The sequence below is a fragment of the Myxine glutinosa genome, chromosome 12, assembly GCF_964187855.1.
Source record: "Myxine glutinosa chromosome 12, kmMyxGlut1.1, whole genome shotgun sequence".
Classification (NCBI taxonomy): Eukaryota; Metazoa; Chordata; class Myxini; order Myxiniformes; family Myxinidae; genus Myxine; species Myxine glutinosa.
This window is the reverse complement of record NC_136272.1, coordinates 65,635,617-65,656,412: the sequence shown is the minus strand read 5'-3', so window position 1 is coordinate 65,656,412 and position 20,796 is coordinate 65,635,617. Positions and strand designations below refer to the sequence as shown.

General features: G+C 44.5%; 1 protein-coding gene across 7 annotated transcripts in view; it reads right to left on the bottom strand.

Annotated features, from left to right (window-relative positions):
* Positions 1-20,796, bottom strand: part of LOC137437491 (tensin-3-like) — a 376,468-nt gene that overhangs the window by 242,133 nt on the left and 113,539 nt on the right. Inside the window, exon 1 of one of the 7 annotated variants that reach the window (XM_078766911.1) lies at positions 11,507-11,654. The exons of the other annotated variants lie outside the window; for them this stretch is intronic. Within the exon in view, the coding sequence (XP_078623037.1) occupies positions 11,507-11,569 (63 nt within the window). The 5' untranslated portion in view covers positions 11,570-11,654. Of the gene's footprint in view, positions 1-11,506; positions 11,655-20,796 lie in introns of those variants that run through there. 7 annotated transcript variants of the gene reach the window in all.

The window sequence follows — 20,796 nt, the reverse complement described above, 5'->3', positions numbered from 1 at the left end:
TATTTCCGTTTCCTTACCTCTTTTACATCTCCATGACTATTTTTGGTAGCCTCAATATAAATGGTGGTGTGAGCCAGTCTAGGATGCTCCAAGTGGCCAACCTTGTAAGGCAGCGGAAACTAGATGTGGCTTTCTTACAAGAAACCAACTCTACTCCATCGTCTCACGCTATCTGGAATCGAATGATGAAAAAGGCCGGCTACTTTAGCGATTCAACCTCTCGTACAGCAGGAGTTGCCTTTCTAATTAATCCCTAGTTTTGCCCGCTCCAACTCTCATTTGAGGAAATAATCCCAGGTCACTTAGCTTCACTGGAATTTGTTGATGGAGACATTAATTTCACTTTATTAAATGTCTACGCCCCTTCAAAGGGCACAGACCGACGAACCTTCTATGACAGGTTACGACTCCGCATGATGCAGTTAGACCTGCAGAAGTGCATTAAAATGGGGGGTGATTTTAATTGCACCCTGCAACCTGAGTGCGATCGGAATGGCGCAGAACTTCACCCCGAAACAGCCAGACTGTTATCTAAAATAATAAGAGATTTTGGTTTTCAAGATATCTGGCGGATACAAAATCCAGGCGCCCATCAATTTACCTGGTGTAAGGTTGCCAATAATCAAGTGGCCCTTGCCAGACTTGATAGATTTTATATAAATTTGCCATTTGCCACCCTCTCCCCACCACTGAAATTTCCCCGTTGGTTTCTCCGACCTATCCTAAATGTGAGGCCTATTCCGCTACACAAGCAAGGACTTTGGTTATGTTTTTCTTTACTGTTTAAAGCACAACAGATTCTTGTATAACGTTTATGTTTTGGTCCATTTTGGTGCACAGCGTACACAGTGTATGAAAACTGCCCTGATTCCTGGTTGTTTATGCGCAAGACCGCCCTGATTCCACCTTACCCTGGACTATGTCAATATCTTATTAAAAACGCGTTGGCACACCCATACACTCCACTTGAGCCAAAGGGAAAATGTCATGGAAGGTCCAAAATGTACTCAAAGTTTTTCTTTTTACTCTGTTCACAAATAATCCTTGCGATCTGTTCTCCGCAAGGATACACAAGACCCCGTTCTCACCATCGTACATTTATCCGACTGTGTCCCTCTGTTGGATATTCTAGCCGTGGTCTAGCAGCTCATCACAAAACATTTCTTTCATGGTTTCATCTTAATTGATGCTTGCCTCATTTTTAATGTGCAACATAATCAATGTATTTGTTCAGATTACGAGGAACATCTACCATATGAAACACAGTCAGTTTGTACGGATGTCTGTCCCCCTTCAGGTTTTAAAGACCAATCTTTTAACACCAATGTGTGTTCACTGCGGTCTATTTTTTTGAGGATAAAACAAACTCGAAAAATATTTTCCATAAAAGAGTGATTATGTCTCTTCTATTGGAATTGTAGACGGTGGCTTGAAACCCGAGCCTCAAGGGCGGTGTACAGACGTGTTTTTTTTTTATAACAATAAATACAACGAACAGGGAGGAGAAATTCACTGCGTGTGATGTGCAACACGCGCAGCGTAAACCGAGTATTCAGTTACATCGTATATGATGTCTAATAAATAAAGAAGATATAAGCACACCTGACACTAGGCCCAGGCTTCAGACTTTGGCACGCTCACGAGGCTGCACCGTCGAATAAACTGTTCCGACCCGTCATTTCTGATGGGCTTTTATACTCGTTATTCATAAATCATAAACGTTTTGTTACGAGAACAAAATGTGAAAAAAAATCTGGACATAATTCGTTTTAGGAAAATTAATTCGTACCGGTAATATTAAATAAATAAACATCCAAACACTCCTCCCTTGCCCTTCCGAATTACGAACAAACAGGTGCCACTCAGCCCTGGACCCAAGCATGTGTGCTGACATTTTTGCCCCAAAGGGACACTCAGTGCACACGTCGCAGACATTGCGAGCCGAGAGACAGAGCAGCTGCTCTAAACACACAGGGCTCGAGGCTCGGGGCTTGTTTGCAGAGGAAGAACGAATTAATCCTTCATTAGGGACTAAGCCTGCAGGCCAGGAAGAGTTCCTTTCGCAGCAATAAACGGCTTCCGAGCTGAGAGACACTAAGTGCTCGTGTGCAAATGGGGAGGGAGCAGAAATGTAGGGAAGTTGGTGAAGGGTGGGGAAAGGCAGATAAACGACCTTGTGAGTAAGAGTAAGGACACCTGATCTATAAAGGTGACAACATCAGCAGAGACACGTGACGGGGTTGAGATGTACAATAGGGCATCAGATATAGTGACCTGACATTTGATGATGAAGGTGTGGACAGGAAACATGCTATCTATTTGTTATGTACGCTGCAGGGTGGGCTGGCAGAAAATTTGAGAAAAGAAAGAGAAGGAAACATTATAGGAGAGAGATGTTGAACAACAGAATATTACAACTTAATATTACAATGGCCAAACAGCCAAGAGGGGTAGTTTGCGGTGGTCACGTGGGGTGTCACGAGTTCACATAAATCCCAGTCCTGGCAGACATTAAGCAGTGCAGAAAGGAAGGTCAGAAGGTATGAGAAGTGTGTGTAGAGAAGTGAAAGAAGGATTAGAGAATGGAGAGATTATAGAGGGGAAAGAAGGAACATGTGGGAAGTATAGGGGCAATGGGAATGGTCAGGGAGGAGGGTGGGGGAGCGGGAGGGGTCAATTTCGAGTATCTAATAAGTAGAGCGTCACAAAGCTGATATGAAGTTTTGTTTGCGGAGGTTTTCTGCTCTCAACAATCTATTCCTCTTCACGTCATTTAACGGTGTCAAACCCTCTGTACCGATACCCTATCCCGCATGGCCTACACGCCTGAATCCTTCCAACACCAGCACTTATATGTGTACCCCTCTTTAGCATCCCTCCAGTTCATGTCCCCTCTTTCAGCATCTCCCCACACAACACCCCCTCAAAGCCTCCCCCACACCACACCCCCTCAAAGCTTCCCCCACACCACACCCCCTCAAAGCTTCCCCCACACCACACACCTTCAAAGCTTCCCCCACACCACACCCCCTCAAAGCTTCCCCCACACCACACCCCCTCAAAGCTTCCCCCACACCACACACCTTCAAAGCTTCCCCCACACCACACCCCCTCAAAGCTTCCCCCAAACCACACCCCATTAAAGCTTCCCCCAAACCACACCCCCTCAAAGCTTCCCCCACACCACACCCCCTCAAAGCTTCCCCCACACCACACCCCCTCAAAGCTTCCCCCACACCACACCCCCTCAAAGCTTCCCCCACACCACACCCCCTCAAAGCTTCCCCCACACCACACCTCCTCAAAATCTTCTCCCTTCTGTGACTCCATGGGACTGACTCTGTAAACTTTCCAACCCGGATTTTTCCAAAGGGCAAATTCTCTCTTCTGGACTCAGTGATGATTAACTTCCTGAAAATATGTTCTGCTCTTCCTCTGCTCCAATTGGTTCATCTGATCATGTGCTTGTGAAAGTCAACGTCTCTCTGGCTATCCTCGGAGAGCTGCCTCAACGCCGGCAAGTCTGGGATTTCATTTAGTCAGACTGACAGGGGACTGCGAGCAGCCATCTCTCTTCTGGACTGATCTCCTATGATATCCCGGGAATTCTTCCACAGAAACCTGCTCTCTCATGTATAGATTCATCCCATCTTGTCGTCAATTATCCGAACCCTTCTCCCCCTTCCCCCCCCCCCACTCCCCCCTCCCCCTCCCCCCATGATACACTGAACCCTGTGGAGTGGCAGTTGGTCTGAAACAACTTTCCTTCTCTTCCTGGAAGGCAAAACAGACCAAGGACATTGTCAGCTAATTCCACAAATCCCACAACAAATGTGTGTCCACTCTCAGGAGAGCCAGAAAACAACATCTGGCCAACCTCAAGATTGAACTTTAAAACCTGTCTTCTTCTTCTTCTTCTTTAAAGGGCACAATTATTCCCACGTTATTGTGGAGTTGTCCGTGGGAAAATGTTTTCGGGACTGGCGTAAAGACAAGAATATGTTGCGGACGACCAATGAAACCAAGAAGGCTGAACGCTAGGTGGACAAACATTGAATGCTTGTAATGAGTGTCAGGTGATGATGTTTATGAAGGTGAACTTGACAAAATGTAATGTGCCGAGAGGTTGTCCCACAAAATAATTCAAATAAAATACACAAAACAGCTGATTCATATTCCCGACCCAGGAAGGCAGCGATGTGTTGTGAGTGTCAGCGAGGAATGAACACCTCCATTGTTATGACTGGTAGTGTTGTTACCTGCGCCACCAAAGGTGAATGGAAGTTGTTTTCACCCCTGTCTGTCTAGCTATTTGTTTGTTTGTCTGTGAACCAAACTACCGGTGTTTTTTTTTTTTAACTGGTCTTTTTAAAACTAAATTTTAAAAAACTTTTAAAGTTTTAAAAGTTTAACTTTAAAAAAAAGTAAAAGAAAACTTTTGTCTGTGTTTGTTTGTTTGTTCCCCCATCCAAAACCTTGATCTTTTCTACCCCCGGGCCGTTAATTCACCCCAGATCCACTTTTTTGAAATTCCAACTTCTTTCCTGGAAGTCCTAGCTCTGTCCATGTTTTATACCTCTCCCACCCCCCCCCCCGCCCCCTTCCCATGCCTCCTCCCCCCAAGCCCTCTCCCTCCCACAGATCTCCCAATGTCCCTGTTCGCTGCTGTTGTACTTGTGTGCTTCCCTCTCTCTCCCCATCTTGTCTCCCGCTCCCTTTTTTGTATGTTTTGTGTGTCCGTTTTTTTTTGTTTTTTTGTGATTGATGTTATTAGCTCTTACACGAGCCTCGATCTTGTATACCAAAAAAACCCCCAAAACAACAACAAGATATCTCAAAAAGTTGTGGACGGATTCGGACGAAATTTGGCAGAGATGTAGCGTATGTGACAAGGACGAAATGAGTCTATTTTGGTGAAGATCCGGATTCGGATCCGGCTACTATAATTTTTTAAGTGATTCTTCACCATTGGGAGATCGGGCCAAAAACAATACCTAGCAGGATATCTCAAAAAGTTGTGGACGGATTTGGACGAAACTTGGAGGACAGATTGTGTGTATGACAAGAACGATTGGATTCGATTTTGTTGAAGATCTGCATATGGATTCGGATATGAGAATTCTTTAATTTTAACTGATTCTTCACCATTGGGAGATCGGGCCAAAAGAGATATATAACATGATATTTAAAATCGTTATGAAAGAGTTTGAACTAAAATAGGTGTATGAGTTGGTTAGGCGACAAGAACAATCCGATTCGATTTTGGTTCAGGTCCGAATCCAGATCCGGCCTAACATTGAGATACAAAACCTAAACTATTCAGCCTGGCGGAGATATGCGCTCTACCGAGTGCAGTTATAGTTAACTACTGCAGTTGTTCCAGCTTCATGTTGTACTCCAAATCGACTTATTTATGAATGAAGGAAAGAAAAATGGTGAAATTATAGCCAATTCGACTTGTGCTCCACATGGACTTATTTGCCGTAAAATACGCTAAATACTTTCCCATGATCCTCGCTACCTGTATTTAAAATAAAAATTAATCCACAGCCTCGATGTAATGTCGATTCCCTGAGACTCATAATTACATCAACTTAAATAACAATTTGTGATATTTACCACTCGATGGAATAAAAGTCAATTTTTTGTTATTAATTATTACCCAAACGCACGAGAAGCGAAAAGCGGGACGAGCGGGGGCGAAGCAATACAATAGGTTCATTTCTGTCCGTCCGTCCGTCCGTGTGTGTCTACAAATGCTGGTTTATGATCGAGGAACAACTTATTTCAATTGAATTATATATTTTGAACACAAATGGGAACATTAATCGGAAAAGAGCATTATAGTTCCTTTACTCTGCCTGCCTGGCAGTTTAAAAAATATATTAATAATCATTCCAAACAGGAAACTTGCGGTTCTTAAGGATGTCATAAAATACACAAACAACAAGCACGTAGAACTAACGTAACGTATTAAACTATTATTATTATTATTACTAGCCGAAACCCGTGGAACATCCACGGAAGGGAGGATGTGGTGTATGGATAGAGTGTACCATTATGGATGGCATAGGGGATTTGCTTGTCCGAGTAAGAGTTAGGAAGAAAGATGAGAATGAAGAGTGCGGACATGAACAACGATCGCCGACACCGGCACAAATGCATGCTCTGGATTGTCCAATCAGCGGACGGCTTGCTTCGCCTTCGCCCAGCAGACGCCAATACGATGGCGTCGTAAGATGGCGTCGTATCGGCAGTTAATCGGATGCTTTTGGGCCCCAACGTCGGCTAATTCAGATTTTTAGAGTATGGCTGTACGTGATAAACAAAGAGCGCGGTTCGTAGATCGTAAATCCATTAGTGCCGTGGGCATCGGGTCACTGGGTGCGGCGTAAAAGGGATAACAAAGTCGAGTCCTTACGCTATTATTATTATTATTATTATTATTTTGTATGTAGTCTGTGGCTGCTGCTTGCATCATTTCTGGGCACGTGGCTGTGCCGCTGAAGCAATGCCCCCTGTTTCCAGGAAGCTGGTACTCACTTTGCTGACATTGGAAGGATCACCGGCTGAATCACCCCACCTGGTGTTATTTAACAGCACGACGAGGGCTCAAACTCAAGACCCTAAGATCTTAAAGCAACGTTAAGCCGAAACCTGCCTGAATGTGTTAAATACGGCATTGTAAAAGACACTGCGTCAATGGCGGTAAACTTCCGGAATTAAATTTTCTATATATCCTTTAACATATATCCTTTATAATTCTATATTATAAAGAAATAATAAATAATTATGTCATAAAGTAATATAATAAATATATAAATAAGAAAATAATTAATTTATTTATTTTTTATAAATTTATAATTGTTTATGTTTCTATATATCCTTTATAATACAACCTTTAACATCTTTATTTTATTGACATTGAAATGTATACCTGGACACTGTAAAACACAAATCACCTTATTACCGCTTCAAAAAAACCTCCAATTTAGTAGTACGTTAGTTGGTTATGTTAAATAAGGTGGTGTATAAGACCACCTAGAACGATCAATGGTCGTAAACTTCCGGAATTTTTTTATATGACTTTTAAAATCATTATTTAATTTCAATTGAATTTAATTACCTGGACAATGTGTGGAGTAAGGTGTTCGATGAACTACTTAGATAGTGAAAATAATTTTTTTAAACGTCCCAAAAATAGATTTCATCAAACATAATTCCCATGTATCTTTCATTTTAAAGCATCTGTATATAATTTTCCTTCCAGACTGAGTGAGTGAAGGAGGTAATGCGGTTACGCCATGGCTCCGACATGCCTTATGCATTAGGAATACAAACAAAATCACAAATAGCTTTTCAACAAAAGATTAAGCACAGAAATGAGAGCGTCCAATAGCAGCATAGAGTGGAGGCCGCAAAAGAGTGGAGGCCGCAAAAGAGTGGAGGCCGCAAAAGAGAGGAGGCCGCAAAAGAGTGGAGGCCGCAAAAGAGAGGAGGCCGCAAAAGAGTGGAGGCCGCAAAAGAGAGGAGGCCGCAAAAGAGTGGAGGCCACACACTCGGTTTGTGACGGTGTTTGTGTTTTACCCAAAATCCAAGGGAAGGTCTCTTTTTTACTATTTCGTATGCGGCCTGTGGATGCATCATTGCTCGGAGCACGGCTGTGCTGCTGATGCAGTGCCCCCTGTTTCTAGTAAGCTGGTACCCATTTTGTCGACCTTGGAAGGATGACAATACACCTGGTGTAATTTAACGGCTGACAAGGGCTCAAACTCAAGACCCCAAGATCTTAAGGCAGCCATCTTAACGTTAAGCCAATACCAGGCTTGGAAGGCCTCTAATGTGGGCCCAATAGGGGTCTCCAAGCAGGCCGGTATGCACGAATAAAGGGGTTATACCTTCAGGTGGTAAGGAACATGTGTTCCTTTTCCTTTTTACAAATCCATTTTACGACTCTTGGTGGTAGAAAAACAATCGCTTCTGAAAAACGTGACGTTTCATTTCGAGAACCAATGTCCATGTTCATTTAAAAGGGTTCACGATGATTGTAATGTTCATATTATTACAGTGGTTTCCTCTTTCACTCCCTCGCCATGTTGTCCCCTCCGGGTCACCACCCCCAACCCCCAAACCTGAAATTCGTTGAGGAGAAATCAACAGCATTTAGCCCCGTTGACCCCGGCGCTCGTGGAGAAAGAAAAGGCGATTTCCTTTCATCGCCAAAGCGAATGAGAACGTCCCTGGTGCTGCACGTGTGTGGCCGCTGAAGGTGAGAAATGGGATGATCGGACGAAGGAACACGTGTGCTAAAGTTACACGTGTGCTAAATAAACCAGGATGAAGTTGCTCTTAGTTGCAGGATTAAGTTGCTGTTAGTTGCAGGATGAAGTTGCTCTTAGTTGCAGGATGAAGTTGCTGGTAGTTGCAGGATGAAGTTGCTTTTCGTTGCAGGATGAAGTTGCTGTTAGTTGCAGGATGAAGTTGCTCTTAGTTGCAGGATGAAGTTGCTTTTCGTTGCAGGATGAAGTTGCTGTTAGTTGCAGGATGAAGTTGCTGTTAGTTGCAGGACGAAGTTGCTGTTAGTTGCAGGATTAAGTTGCTGTTAGTTGCAGGATTAAGTTACTGTTAGTTGCAGGATGAAGTTGCTGTTAGTTGCAGGATTAAGTTACTGTTAGTTGCAGGATTAAGTTGCTGTTAGTTGCAGGACGAAGTTGCTGTTAGTTGCAGGATGAAGTTGCTTTTCGTTGCAGGATGAAGTTGCTGTTAGTTGCAGGATGAAGTTGCTGTTAGTTGCAGGATGAAGTTGCTGTTAGTTGCAGGATGAAGTTGCTTTTCGTTGCAGGACGAAGTTGCTGTTAGTTGCAGGATGAAGTTGCTGTTAGTTGCAGGACGAAGTTGCTGTTAGTTGCAGGATGAAGTTGCTGTTAGTTGCAGGACGAAGTTGCTGTTAGTTGCAGGATGAAGTTGCTGTTAGTTGCAGGATGAAGTTGCTGTTAGTTGCAGGATGAAGTTGCTGTTAGTTGCAGGATGAAGTTGCTGTTAGTTGCAGGATGAAGTTGCTGTTAGTTGCAGGATGAAGTTGCTGTTAGTTGCAGGATGAAGTTGCTGTTAGTTGCAGGATGAAGTTGCTGTTAGTTGCAGGATGAAGTTACTGTTAGTTGCAGGATGAGGTTGCTGTTAGTTGCAGGATGAAGTTGCTGTTAGTTGCAGGATGAAGTTGCTGTTAGTTGCAGGATGAAGTTGCTGTTAGTTGCAGGATGAAGTTGCTGTTAGTTGCAGGATGAAGTTGCTGTTAGTTGCAGGATGAAGTTACTGTTAGTTGCAGGATGAAGTTACTGTTAGTTGCAGGATGAAGTTGCTGTTAGTTGCAGGACGAAGTTGCTGTTAGTTGCAGGATGAAGTTACTGTTAGTTGCAGGATGAGGTTGCTGTTTGTTGCAGGTTATACAGGATGCATATTATAAAAACCTTCACCACCACGGGTTGAGCTCCCCCCCCCCCCCCCCCCCCACGCCTTTCTCTCCCCCACCCCCTCTCCATTTTACCCCCGCTTCCCCCTACATGTGCGCGGTAATAGAGCCGGTATTTCCTGCCGTTCATTCCATCGTTACCTCTTTACTCACTGTGTCCTACACAAGGCCCACACAACTTTGTTGAACGTGATCGCATGATGCGTATAACCATATATAACTGTGCACAAGATTGTCTCCATCAACCTCCTCATGTGGGTCTTTAAAACAGTTTGTGACCCATTGCTAATTTTACAATGAATACTGTGCAATGTGCACCATGCTCCACATCCACATGGTGCTTTTCCCATTTGTAGATGTAAAAGATTCCACAATACTCATCACTCCAAAAGGAGTAGCCAGGAGCAAGGGTAAGTTCCAGATTACATGGTATCACTGATCCTGGGACTTTGTTTTAAACATCATAAAGACAAGGCCTCAACGTGCCACCACCATAAATGTCTCCAGAGTACGGGACCACAAACCACCACCCAAAGGGTCGTCGTTGGTATGCAGCACAAGACTGCGGGGTAGCATCATTGGTGGAGAGCGTGGCTGGGCCGCTGATGCATCATTGGTGGAGAGCGTGGCTGGACCGCTGATGCATCATTGGTGGAGAGCGTGGCTGGACCGCTGATGCATCATTGGTGGAGAGCGTGGCTGGACCGCTGATGCATCATTGGTGGAGAGCGTGGCTGGACCGCTGATGCATCATTGGTGGAGAGCGTGGCTGGACCGCTGATGCATCATTGGTGGAGAGCGTGGCTGGACCGCTGATGCATCATTGGTGGAGAGCGTGGCTGGGCCGCTGATGCATCATTGGTGGAGAGCGTGGCTGGACCGCTGATGCATCATTGGTGGAGAGCGTGGCTGGACCGCTGATGCATCATTGGTGGAGAGCGTGGCTGGACCGCTGATGCATCATTGGTGGAGAGCGTGGCTGGACCGCTGATGCATCATTGGTGGAGAGCGTGGCTGGACCGCTGATGCAATGCCCTCAGCTTGTGAGGGCAGGAATTTATAAATTTGTTCATGGAGCTGGCGACAGCTCACCTACTCTTCACGAAGGACACCATGGGACCTTTGACATCAACTAACCAATGATCGAGGGATGACACACATTGATGAATCATTTGCCCATGAAACACCAGGATGACAGTTTATCGCTATGTCGGGATTCAAACCCAAGCTAGTTGTCCTCATCAGTGATCTAAATGCTAAATACTAATCTACCACACAATTCCATCCTTTAATAACTGAGAAATACAATCACAGTGAGGTAGAAGGAAAAAAAAGAAAAAAACACAACAACGATTCTTGAGCGATGGCAGACATCTCCATGAAATACCGGACAGGTGACCTTCAAGCTTCATCAACAAGGTAAGATGTGTTTACAATGCTGTTTGACGCCACATAGCACGAAGGGTCCCAGGAAGTAAATTTAATGAAGCACGATTGTCGGATATGTATAAACCCACACGTCATCAGTGAGGCCATGATTGATGTCAAGTTGGCTAGATAGGCCTGGTAACCTTGGGATGGCCTCAACCAAACCGAATTCACAATCATGAGAGATCTTTACTATGACCTACCTGTGCACTCCCGGTACCAGGTTCGCTTTCCTTGTCATGGCTTTTATTCGTGTCTTAATCATTCTGTGAACCCTTCCTGTGTGTATGATGGGCAAAAGGAAAGATGTGCTCCTAATGATCCAAATCTTTGGCATAAAGTGAAGTCCAAGCTTTCCCAAGACCAACATGGATTATGTTCCAACCATATATCAGCTTTTCATCAACATTAAATGGCAACATAAATCATTAACATCCCATGCTCTTTGCTTTTAACCATTGGGTCATTAGTACAACACACCACATCAACAACTGCTACAGTGGCAGCACTTTAAGATTTCCTGGATAAAAAAAGGAAAATTAACAACCAAGGAGGTGAAACAAATCATGCACAATTAATTAGACACCTTCGCGAACATATGGGACTTACCTTAGTGCACAGACACGACCAGTAGAGCCAGAATGAGGGCAGAGACCCCACATGCCTGTGCATTCCCGTACAGCTGGTCTACACCACCCCAAACCCAAACCCTCCTGTGGGAGATGTGTCAGACCCAGACAAGGACATCGTATTACCGCAGTGTCCAGGTCTACACCACCCTGAACCCACACCCTCCCACAGAAGACGTCAGACTCAGACAAGCACATAGTATTACCACAGTGTCCAGGTCTACACCACCCTGAACCCGAACTCTCTGACAGAAGACATGTCAGACCCAGACAAGCACATAGTATTACCACAGTGTCCAGGTCTACACCACCCTGAACCCGAACTCTCTGACAGAAGACATGTCAGACCCAGACAAGCACATCGTATTACCGCAGTGTCCAGGTCTACACCACCCTGAACCCACACCCTCCCACAGAAGACGTCAGACTCAGACAAGCACATAGTATTACCACAGTGTCCAGGTCTACACCACCCTGAACCCGAACTCTCCCACAGAAGATGTGTCAGACCCAGACAAGCAAATAGTATTACCGCAGTGTCCAGGTCTACACCACCCTGAACCCGAACTCTCTGACAGAAGACATGTCAGACCCAGACAAGCACATAGTATTACCACAGTGTCCAGGTCTACACCACCCTGACCTGGACCATCCCACAGAAGACATGTCAGACCCAGACAAGCACATAGTATTACCGCAGTGTCCAGGTCTACACCACCCTGAACCCAAACCCTCCCACAGAAGATGTGTCAGCCCCACGCGACCACATAGTATTACCACATTGTCCAAGTCTACACCACCGTGAACCCAAACCCTCCTTCAGAAGACGTGTCACACCCAGACAAGCACATAGTATTACCGCAGTGTCCAGGTCTACACCACCCTGAACCCGAACTCTCTGACAGAAGACATGTCAGACCCAGACAAGCACATAGTATTACCGCAGTGTCCAGGTCTACACCACCCTGAAGCCGAACTCTCCCACAGAAGATGTGTCAGACCCAGACAAGCAAATAGTATTACCGCAGTGTCCAGGTCTACACCACCCTGAACCCGAACTCTCTGACAGAAGACATGTCAGACCCAGACAAGCACATAGTATTACCGCAGTGCCCAGGTCGACACCACGCTGAACCCGAACTCTCCCACAGAAGATGTGTCAGACCCAGACAAGCAAATAGTATTACCGCAGTGTCCAGGTCTACACCACCCTGAACCCGAACTCTCTGACAGAAGACATGTCAGACCCAGACAAGCACATAGTATTACCACAGTGTCCAGGTCTACACCACCCTGACCTGGACCATCCCACAGAAGACATGTCAGACCCAGACAAGCACATAGTATTACCGCAGTGTCCAGGTCTACACCACCCTGAACCCAAACCCTCCCACAGAAGATGTGTCAGCCCCACGCGACCACATAGTATTACCACATTGTCCAAGTCTACACCACCGTGAACCCAAACCCTGATTCAGAAGACGTGTCACACCCAGACAAGCACATAGTATTACCGCAGTGTCCAGGTCTACACCACCCTGAACCCGAACTCTCTGACAGAAGACATGTCAGACCCAGACAGCACATAGTATTACCGCAGTGTCCAGGTCTACACCACCCTGACCCCGAACCCTCCCACAGAAGACGTGTCAGACCCAGACAAGCACATAGTATTACCACAGTGTCCAGGTCTACACCACCCTGAACCCAAACCCTCCCACAGAAGATGTGTCAGCCCCATGCGACCACATAGTATTACCACATTGTCCAGGTCTACACCACCCTGAACCCGGACCCTCCCATAGAAGACGTTTCAGACCCAGACAAGCACATAGTATTACCGCAGTGTCCAAAGCCCATACCTGGTGTGCTGCCACCCTCGAGCGAGTGGCGCAGAGCTCCCATGAGCGCTCCTTTTGATCCGCTGCCACCAAATACATCTAATCTTCATCTCGGATGAAATCTTTAGAACAGGAGTACGGAGGGGCTGTATCGCCCGGAGTGGGCTTCATGGAGGAAAGTGTTTCATTTACGTTTCCAGAGGGCATTTCATTCCACAAAGGCATAGGTGATTGGGTTAATTTTAATACCTGCACAAAAGAAACCCTTATAGGTAGACGACTTGTCAGGAGCCTCTGTAATCAATGTATTACCATGGAGTTCTGATGTATTAGTTGTTTGCTCGAGATAATGCATTCGCTGTTTGCGATTTAAACTCAAATCCATGGCCTTGAAATGTGGGAATTATGAAATGCAAATCGGGATTGGCATGAAAGAGTTCAAACACAAAAAGATAGTTTGGTTTAATAAACAGCTCCAGAGATGGAGTGGAATTCCGAGGCAATCCATGAGAAACGAATAAAAGGCCTCATCGTCACAATGTGTTTCAGGTAACACAACATGCAGTCACGTTGTTAAGCTTCCCACAATGCATTGCTTTGCAAAAGGACACATCACTTGTCCAATGACAATGAACACATCGCTTGACAATAGATTAATAATGTAATAGGTACAACGGCCTCGAACAGACTCCCTAATCCATAAACAACGCCTGTCGAGTCCTTTTTCATCTTCTATTACGAAAAGGTGAATGTCCATCCCTACGTCACGCGAAGAAGAATACGTCACGCGAAGAAGAACCGGGAACTCGAGCTTTTAAAGTATGTAGCGGTTCCTGCTGTCATCTATAATAATGAAAATATTACCATGAAAAGATAATAATCAATTTACTTGGTTGGAAAGCTAATAATGGATTTGCTTCCAACAAAAGTTTGTGGCCGTTCAACCTTAAAGATACCCGTTTTTAAAGACCACCGTTAGGGGATTGAAGAAGAAGAAGCGGGGTCAGGTTTGAAAATTCCTCCGAATACGTAAAGACTGCTCCATAGTAGGCACTCTTTTGTTGGAAGTTTTGTGCCAATCTGTCAAGCGGTTGCAGAGAAAACAAATTTAAAAGTAAACTAGAAAGACACTCAGCAGAGCGCATACCTCCGCCAGGATGAACAGTTTATGCCTTGTTTCCCACTGATAGGCCGGATCTGGATTCTGACCTCAACCAAAATCGAATCGGCTTGTTCTGGTCATTTACCCAAATCATCCTCCGAGTTTTGTCATAATCCGTCCATAACTTTTTGAGATATCGAGTTATATATCGTTTTTAGCCCAATCACGCAATGGTGTATCACTCAATGGTGTATGGTGTATCACTCAATGGTGTATGGTGTATCACTCAATGGTGTATGGTGTATGGTGTATGGTGTATCACTCAATGGTGTATGGTGTATCACTCAATGGTGTATGGTGTATCACTCAATGGTGTATGGTGTATCACTCAATTATGTATGGTGTATGGTGTATCACTCAATGGTGTATGGTGTATCACTCAATGGTGTATGGTGTATCACTCAATGGTGTATGGTGTATGGTGTATGGTGTATGGTGTATAACTCAATGGTGTATGGTGTATGGTGTATCACTCAATGGTGTATGGTGTATCACTCAATGGTGTATGGTGTATGGTGTATGGTGTATCACTCAATGGTGCATGGTGTATCACTCAATGGTGTATGGTGTATAACTCAATGGTGTATGGTGTATAACTCAATGGTGTATGGTGTATAACTCAATGGTGTATGGTGTATCACTCAATTATGTATGGTGTATCACTCAATTATGTATGGTGTATCACTCAATGGTGTATGGTGTATCACTCAATGGTGTATGGTGTATCACTCAATGGTGCATGGTGTATCACTCAATGGTGTATGGTGTATCACTCAATGGTGTATGGTGTATGGTGTATGGTGTATCACTCAATGGTGCATGGTGTATCACTCAATGGTGTATGGTGTATAACTCAATGGTGTATGGTGTATAACTCAATGGTGTATGGTGTATAACTCAATGGTGTATGGTGTATCACTCAATTATGTATGGTGTATCACTCAATTATGTATGGTGTATCACTCAATGGTGTATGGTGTATCACTCAATGGTGTATGGTGTATCACTCAATGGTGCATGGTGTATCACTCAATGGTGTATGGTGTATAACTCAATGGTGTATGGTGTATAACTCAATGGTGTATGGTGTATCACTCAATGATGTATGGTGTATCACTCAATGGTGTAGAATCACTTTGAAATTTTCAGATCCAGGTCCGCATTCGGATCTTCACCAAAATCTTATCATTTCGTCCTTGTCACATCCCCAACCTCTCCACCAAATTTCGTCCAAATCCGTCCACAACTTTTTGAGATATCCTGTTCACAGAGAAACATACAGACAGCGGTGAAAACATAAGATGTGTTCACTTTTGGTGGTGGAGGTAGTAAAGGTGAAAAAGTGAGGGTGGAACAAAATAAAAGTGAGGGCCTCGGCCGACGTTCTACAACACGGTTAAGGATGGATGTGGATGCTTACTTATTACTAGTTATTTTACGACAGCATGGAAACCTTTACAGGGACACAGAAGGAGCACACAACATTATATATGGTAAAATACTTCTCAAAACAATAGAAAAATGTACACAAAAGTACACAAACAACAACAACTGCTTTACACAAAAAAGGTGCAAAAACAGATCCCAGCAACTACAGACCAATCAGCCTTCTCCCAATTATCAGCAAAGTCGTGGAATCCATCATTGCTTCAGATATGAAATCTTTCCTCTTCTCCAATGGCTTGATCTCTGATCATCAATTTGGTTTCAGACCAGGTCACTCTACTCTGGACATGCTGCTTCTGCTGTCTCAACAATGGATGGAGGTCCTCAATGCCAAACAGGAAATTAGAGCTGTCTCCCTTGACATATCACGTGCCTTCGATACGGTCTGGCACCCGCTCTGCTCACCAAACTCTCCTCCTTTGGTATCCATGGAAATCTCCACGCATGGCTGGCGGACTTCCTCTCTAGTCGTAGTCAACGTGTGGCCCTGAATGGGTTTCTCTCATCTCCTCTTCCTGTTCAGGCTGGAGTTCCCCAAGGCAGTGTTCTGGGCCCTGTGCTTTTTCTGGTCTTCATCAATGATCTCTCTGACTCTCTTGAAAATCCTCTCTATTTCTTTGCTGATGATTCCACTCTGTCGCTCCATTCCTCATCCCTCAGATCGGCAGTCTGCAGCCTCCTCACTCTCTGCAGACCTGGACAAAATCACAGACTGGGCAAACAAGTGGAACATGTCTTTCAATCCTGACAAATCTCACACTCTTACGAAGTCTCTCCGAAAAGACCGACTGGACAACCCTCCCATCCACTTTCTCAGCAATCCTCTGCAAGAAGTTCTGTCACTCAAGCTTTTGGGTCTCACTATCTGCCATGATCTTTCTTGGAAAAACCACATTTCCAAGCTGGCCTCCAAAGCCAGTCGCCGACTGGGCATCCTCCGTCGTGCGAAGTCCTTCCTTGGCACACCTGAGCTCCTCACCACATACAAGGCTTTCATCCGCAGCTCAATGGAATACTGTTCCCCCCTCTGGGCTGGTGCTCCTGCCTCACACCAGCTCGTCTTCACGCTGTTGAAACCAAAGCTTTCACAATCATTGGAATCTCCTGTGATGAAGCTAACTCCAAGGGCCTTTCACTCACTCACCGCAGGCAGGTTGGTGGTCTTTCCGTCTTCTACCCACTCCTCTCCGGCCTTGCCCCCCCCCCCAGCTCTCTCTGTGCTCTGTCCCCCAAATATTCCTACAGGTCGCACAAGATCTGCCTGCAACCCTCTTATGGTTAAACTGCCAAAATCAAGACTCTCTGCTCACCTTCACTCCTTCATTCCTCTTTTCTCCCGCCTCTGGAACAAACTCCCTCACTCCCTTCAATCCCACTCCTCCCTCCAGGTCTTTAAAACAGCTGTTCACCACCATCTCTTATCCTCCCCCATCCAAAACCTTGATCTTTTCTACCCCCGATAATTCACCCCAGATACACTTCTTTTTTTTTGAAATCCCGACTTCTTTCTTTCCTGGAAGTTCTAGCAGTGTCCATGTGTTTTATACCTCTCCCACCCCTCCCCCATCCCACGCCTCCTCTCCCCAAGCCCTCTCCTTCCCACAGATCTCCCGATGTCCTTGTTCTCTAATGTTGTACTTGTGTGCTTCCCTCTCTCTCCCCATCTTGTCTCCCGCTCCCTTTATTGTATGTTCTGTGTGTCAGTTTGTCTTTTTTGTGATTGATGTTAGCTCTTTCACGAGCCTCGATGTTGTACACAAAAAACAACAACAACAAAAAAAAACTATGCGTTACCACTACAGATCCTGCTTTCTTGTTTTACTTCATTCTACATCCTCATTGAGACTCACAGATAGACATGCAATATGTTTGTGAAGTACAACTCGTTTGTATTGACCCAATCAGCGAAGAGACCAGAAGGCCTATTGATGAAGTTAGTGATCGAAGAAACATAGAGCGAGAATAAGAAGTGCTGTTAGGGTCTCCTGCTGATTGGCAAATCATGGTCATGTGAGCACCTTGCCAAGGTGTGAATGATTACATCCATGGTCCTTTGGAATAATAAATAATGAGTACCGACATGCAGCTCCCACTACATCGATGACTGCAAAGAATGGATCAATAATAGAAGCTTCAGCTCGAATCCAATATCTGCACAAATCTCTTGGACCAATGGACACGTTAAACCGATTTTGTGAATGAGAGTGAAAAACACAAAGCTATGAATGAAGTCATTGACAAAATGCATTCACTTGGACCCGCCTCTCATGTAACATCCGGTAATGAGTAAACAAAGATGTGAAAGCAGTAAACTTCAAAAAGTACGTCTTCTTCTTCTTCTTCAAAAACTTCAAATAGCAGTATATAAAAATATATAATAATATTTTTTGTTAAACTTCAAATAGCAGTACACACTTCAAACTTCAAAACTTCAAACAGTAAACTTCCAAAAAACTATTTACAAGGAAACATTACAGCTCATTAAATTTACCCATAATCCCCTATTTTACCCTTTTCTTCCTTCTTTCCTTCCTTTTCCCACTCCAACACCCTCCATTTCCATCTTCCATCCTTCCTGCTCATATACTTCTTGTGATGCAGTCAGAAGACAACATCCAATGGGTAACTCCATGTTTACTGGAAATGAGTCGTGACGTCACAATTCCTAACTATTCATCAGTATAAGGATACAACATGTAAAGTTTACTACAACGTGTCCCTCAAATGTGTGACTCGCCATCTCATCCTCATCTCATCTTCCTCTCCCTCTCATCCTCATCTTCCTCTCCCTCTCATCCTCATTTCATCTCATCTTCCTCTCCCTCTCATCCTCATCCTCATCTCATCTTCCTCTCCCTCTCATCCTCATCGCATCTTCCTCTCCCTCTCATCCTCATCTCATCTTCCTCTCATCCTCATCTCATCTTCCTCTCCCTCTCATCCTCATCTCATCTTCCTCTCCCTCTCATCCTCATCCTCATCTCATCTTCCTCTCCCTCTCATCCTCATCTCATCTTCCTCTCATCCTCATCTCATCTTCCTCTCATCCTCATCTCATCTTCCTCTCATCCTCATCTCATCTTCCTCTCCCTCTCATCCTCATCTCATCTTCCTCTCCCTCTCATCCTCATCGCATCTTCCTCTCCCCTTATCCTCATTTCATCTTACTCTCCCTCTCATCCTCATTTCATCTTCCTCTCCCTCTCATCCTTATCTCATCTTCCTCTCCCTCTCATCCTCATCTCATCTTCCTCTCCCTCTCACCCTCATCTCATCTTCCTCTCCCTCTCATCCTCATCTCAACTTCCTCTCCCTCTCATCCTCATCTCATCTCCTCTCCCTCTCATCCTCATCTCATCTTCCTCTCCCTCTCATCCTCATCTCATCTTCCTCTCACTCTCATCCTCATCTCAACCTCCTCTCCCTCTCCTCCTCATCTTATCTCCTCTCCCTCTCATCCTCATCTCAACTTCCTCTCCCTCTCATCCTCATCTCATCTCCTCTCCCTCTCATCCTCATCTCATCTTCCTCTCCCCTTATCCTCTCAAAATCTTCACCTAACCCACCTTTCCACTCAACCTGCTCTACTCTCATCCTCACCACCTTACCCTCTTCTCCCCAAAGCCTCTTTAATCTCACCCTCGCCCTCTTTACCACTCACATTGCTCACCCATATTGTCGACTCAACATCTTACTTAATGCAGTAAACATTTCTTATTTTAAACTACCTGTGCTGGCAGGACACCTAGAGGTAGGCACACTCACCTTTAAGCTGTCTAGCCTGAGTTTGAATCCCGACCCAGCTATAAAAAATGTCATCCTGGTGTTTAACAGGTGGGTGATTCATCAATGTGTGTGCCGTCCCTCGAATGGACGTTAAGCCGGGTGTCCCATGTGCCGGCATTAGCTGCTGGATCGTTAAAGATCCCACGGTGTCCTTTGCGAAGAGTAGGCGAGCTATCTCCGGCATCTTGGACAACTTACAAATTCCTGCCCTAACCAGTAGGGGGCACTGCATCGGCGCAGCCACAGGCAGCGCACGAAATGAATGAATGAATGAACGTGCCAGGTATAATCATACACTGAACACATCACCTGAACATGCCAGGTATAATAATATCATAAACACGTCACATGAACATGCCAGGTATAATAATATCATAAACACGTCACATGAACATGCCAGGTATAATAATGTCATAAACATGTCACATGAACATGCCAGGTATAATAATACCATAAACATGTCACATGAACATGTCAGGTATAATAATACGATAAACATGTCACATGAACATGTCAGGTATAATAATACCATAAACATGTCACATGAACATGTCAGGTATAATAATACCATAAACATGTCACATGAACATGTCAGGTATAATAATACCATAAACATGTCACATGAACATGTCAGGTATAATAATACCATAAACATGTCACATGAACATGTCAGGTATAATAATACCATAAGCATGTCACATGAACATGTCAGGTATAATAATACGATAAACATGTCACATGAACATGTCAGGTATAATAATACCATAAACATGTCACATGAACATGTCAGGTATAATAATACCATAAACATGTCACAAGAACATGTCAGGTATAATAATACCATAAACATGTCACATGAACATGTCAGGCATAATAATACCATAAACATGTCACATTAACATGTCAGGTATAATAATACGATAAACATGTCACGTGAACATGTCAGGTATAATAATACGATAAACATGTCACATGAACATGTCAGGTATAATAATACCATAAACATGTCACATTAAAAATGCCATGTATAATAAT